General features: G+C 37.9%; 1 protein-coding gene across 1 annotated transcript in view; it reads left to right on the top strand.

Annotated features, from left to right (window-relative positions):
- The window catches only part of NIBAN1 (niban apoptosis regulator 1), an 88,034-nt gene that overhangs the window by 1,648 nt on the left and 83,580 nt on the right, over positions 1–2,806 (top strand). Inside the window, exons 2-3 of the mRNA XM_029284262.1 lie at positions 104–218; positions 927–1,094. Of these exons, the coding sequence (XP_029140095.1) occupies positions 104–218; positions 927–1,094 (283 nt within the window). The remainder of the gene's footprint in view (positions 1–103; positions 219–926; positions 1,095–2,806) is intronic.

Raw genomic sequence — 2,806 nt, 5'->3', positions numbered from 1 at the left:
TTCTCTCATTCATTTTTAGGAGCCACTTCTTAAGTCAAAGGTGCTTTTGTGTTTTGTTTTGTTTTTTAAAAAGGAAATCTTTACTACTGTTTCTTAATTCTAGGCATTCCAGAAAGGAGTAAGTTCAAAGACTTGCATTTTCCCTGTTGGAGGCAAAGTGCTAATTACAGGGGAAGAATATAACTCACTATCTGATAAAAATTTCCCAGAACCTAATGGTAAGGTATAGCCCATTCCCCTTTATTTTTTATACTGCTTAGCATTTTAATTGATGTTCTCTTTCAAGTGTTGCATTGTCTTTATAAAAAATTGCACACATGGTTTAAAGGCCTGCACTTAATAAGCTCGCCTACCTTACACCATAAAGTGCTATCCTATGAGTGTCCTGAAATGTAATATAGTTTGAGTCATATCAGACTCAAAAGCCAGAGCAACAATTGAAGCTCAACAGAAGCAAAGAAAGTAAGATAACATAACCCTTATTGTCATTTTTTTACTGTGGGCACAACAGCACACATCAAAAATGAAATAAGAGACAGAGACATAATCAAAGTCAAGTAAACACTAATATTCAAGAAAACAGGCACCGAGGCACAATTCTGATGCCAGAGACAAATTACTCAGATTAGGGATGGTATGTATGCATATATTTATTAAATTTATATAACTGCCCATCTGATGCATATAACGTATACATTCTGAATCTGGGGAATTGTGAGTCCAGACTAAGGAATCTGCTCACTGAATGCTCAGATAGGCTGATGCTACAACCTGGGTGGTGTCTAGAGCACCTAGAGTTGCAATGAAAACTAAGCATTGGTGGCACAAATGTTAAGGCAAGATTACCTGTCTACTGGGAATTTGTCTATAATTACATGTAAACCTGTTGGAATGACTAAAAACATAAACATATGCATATATTTAAGGTTCCAGTGAAAAGGACAATACCCAGGCTTTTGTTATCCCTCCAAAGGAATTTCCAGTTTATCTGTGGCAGCCGTTCCTTAGACATAATTATTACTGTTTTCCAGATTCAGAAGCTCAGAAGCAATTCAGCACCATGCTGAACGATTGCATCAGGCATTTAAACCATGGTGAGTATAGCAGACATAATCTGATAACGTTGCTATTGTTCTGCCTTTCAGAAAAAGATCCGTTTGACCATTGCTTGCAAACTAATCCATGTAGCAAAATGAAAATCTATCTTTCCCTTGCATTATCCCGATAAGTAATGACATGGTTAGAGTTGACCCAACACCTTTTAAATGAGAGACATATGGCTTCAGGTTTATACACACTTATCTCTTTAAGGATCAGCTAGTGGGTGGTGGGTGGAGAAACCAACTGTGTTGACAGGCACAAAATCATCCTCTATATTGTGGGGAGAACTTGGCTGGTAATTCAGTCAGGCATGGAGAAAGCAAAAGCTGGATTGGCAATCCTGTTACTTGTTTCCTTACCCTGTCATTTTGGCTAGCTCCACCCCTCCCCACCTCGCCTCATCTTGTAGCGGCGGCACTAGAGCGACACGCGCTCTCCTGCCCCGTTGCGACTGTGAGCAACCAGACAGTGGGATGGAGTGGGTGGGCTCTTAACTAGGGTGTGTTTTGGGGTAGGGGTTATGTTAGGCACACGCTAAAAAATCATAGTAGGGCTTATTTTCTGGGTTGTCTTATTTTCAGGGAAACATGGCAATTTCTTCTGGTACAAATTTGTGGTGTGGAAGATCACATTCACACTAAAACAATACAATGATACAAACTGTTACCACTATACAAAGATGGAGAAGAAAGTAACTACAGTACCTGAAGTGTTCTTTCAAGTTCATATAAGCTGGGTTCCCATGTTTTGCTCAATGGTTGTATGCCATTTGTCTGTAAGGTCTGAGACATGGCTAAAAGAAAAACAGAATCATCATCATTTTGATCCTACCTTTTCACGTATAACACAAGATGGCAAACATACCCAATATTCCTGCTTCTTATTTTTCCCACAACAACCCTTGAGGTGAGTTGGACTGAGAAAGACCAGCCCAAAATCACCAGCATTTTCATAATTTTAATAAGCCCTGTAGATTGGATAGATTGGATAAGCATAAGCATAGTCTTGCTAGAGCAGGATAAGATCCATTCTAGTGCAAGGTTTTGTTTCTTAGAGTGGTTAATGAAACACCTCTAGGGTGCTCCCACTACCGTTCACCTAAAATTGGTATTTGGAATCAAACTGTCCCCAACGCAGAGATAAAATTGGGTCTGCAAACTTTCTAGTTTTTAAACTAACTTTCCATGAATCTATCCAATCCCTTTTAAAGGAATTCAAGTTAGTGGCCATCGCCATGTTTTGTGGTAATCAATTCCACAGATTAATTATCTTCACGGTGTGAAGTACTTTCTTTTTCTTTTTTTTTTCCAAAGAAATTTTATTATTTTCCATCATAAAAAACAACCATAAGCATAGATAAGCAAATAAAGTCCCCCACCCCCCACCCCGGACTTCCCAAACCTAATCCCAGGATAATATTCATATATAAGTAAACAAATACTAATATCTCTAACTCCACAAAATATCTTAATCTACATAAAGAGATAGAAAAAGTAAACAAAATACAAAAAATCTAAAAACCTAAGTTGTATTCTACCACTCTATGCTTCTTTTGAATATAAACAATCCATCTTCTCCATATTGATAAAAATTGTTCATTCGAGTAGTTCTTCAAATAAGCCGAAATCTTTGCCATTTCAGCAAGATTCGAAACTTTCAATCTCCAGTCTTCCATTGTAGGCAGAATTGGGCTCTTCCAATTTTG

This window comes from Protobothrops mucrosquamatus, unplaced genomic scaffold, assembly GCF_001527695.2.
Source record: "Protobothrops mucrosquamatus isolate PMUCROS unplaced genomic scaffold, P.Mucros_1.0 scaffold472, whole genome shotgun sequence".
NCBI lineage: Eukaryota > Metazoa > Chordata > Lepidosauria > Squamata > Viperidae > Protobothrops > Protobothrops mucrosquamatus.
The sequence above is the reverse complement of the archived record's forward strand: the minus strand, read 5'-3'. Positions and strand labels throughout refer to the sequence as shown.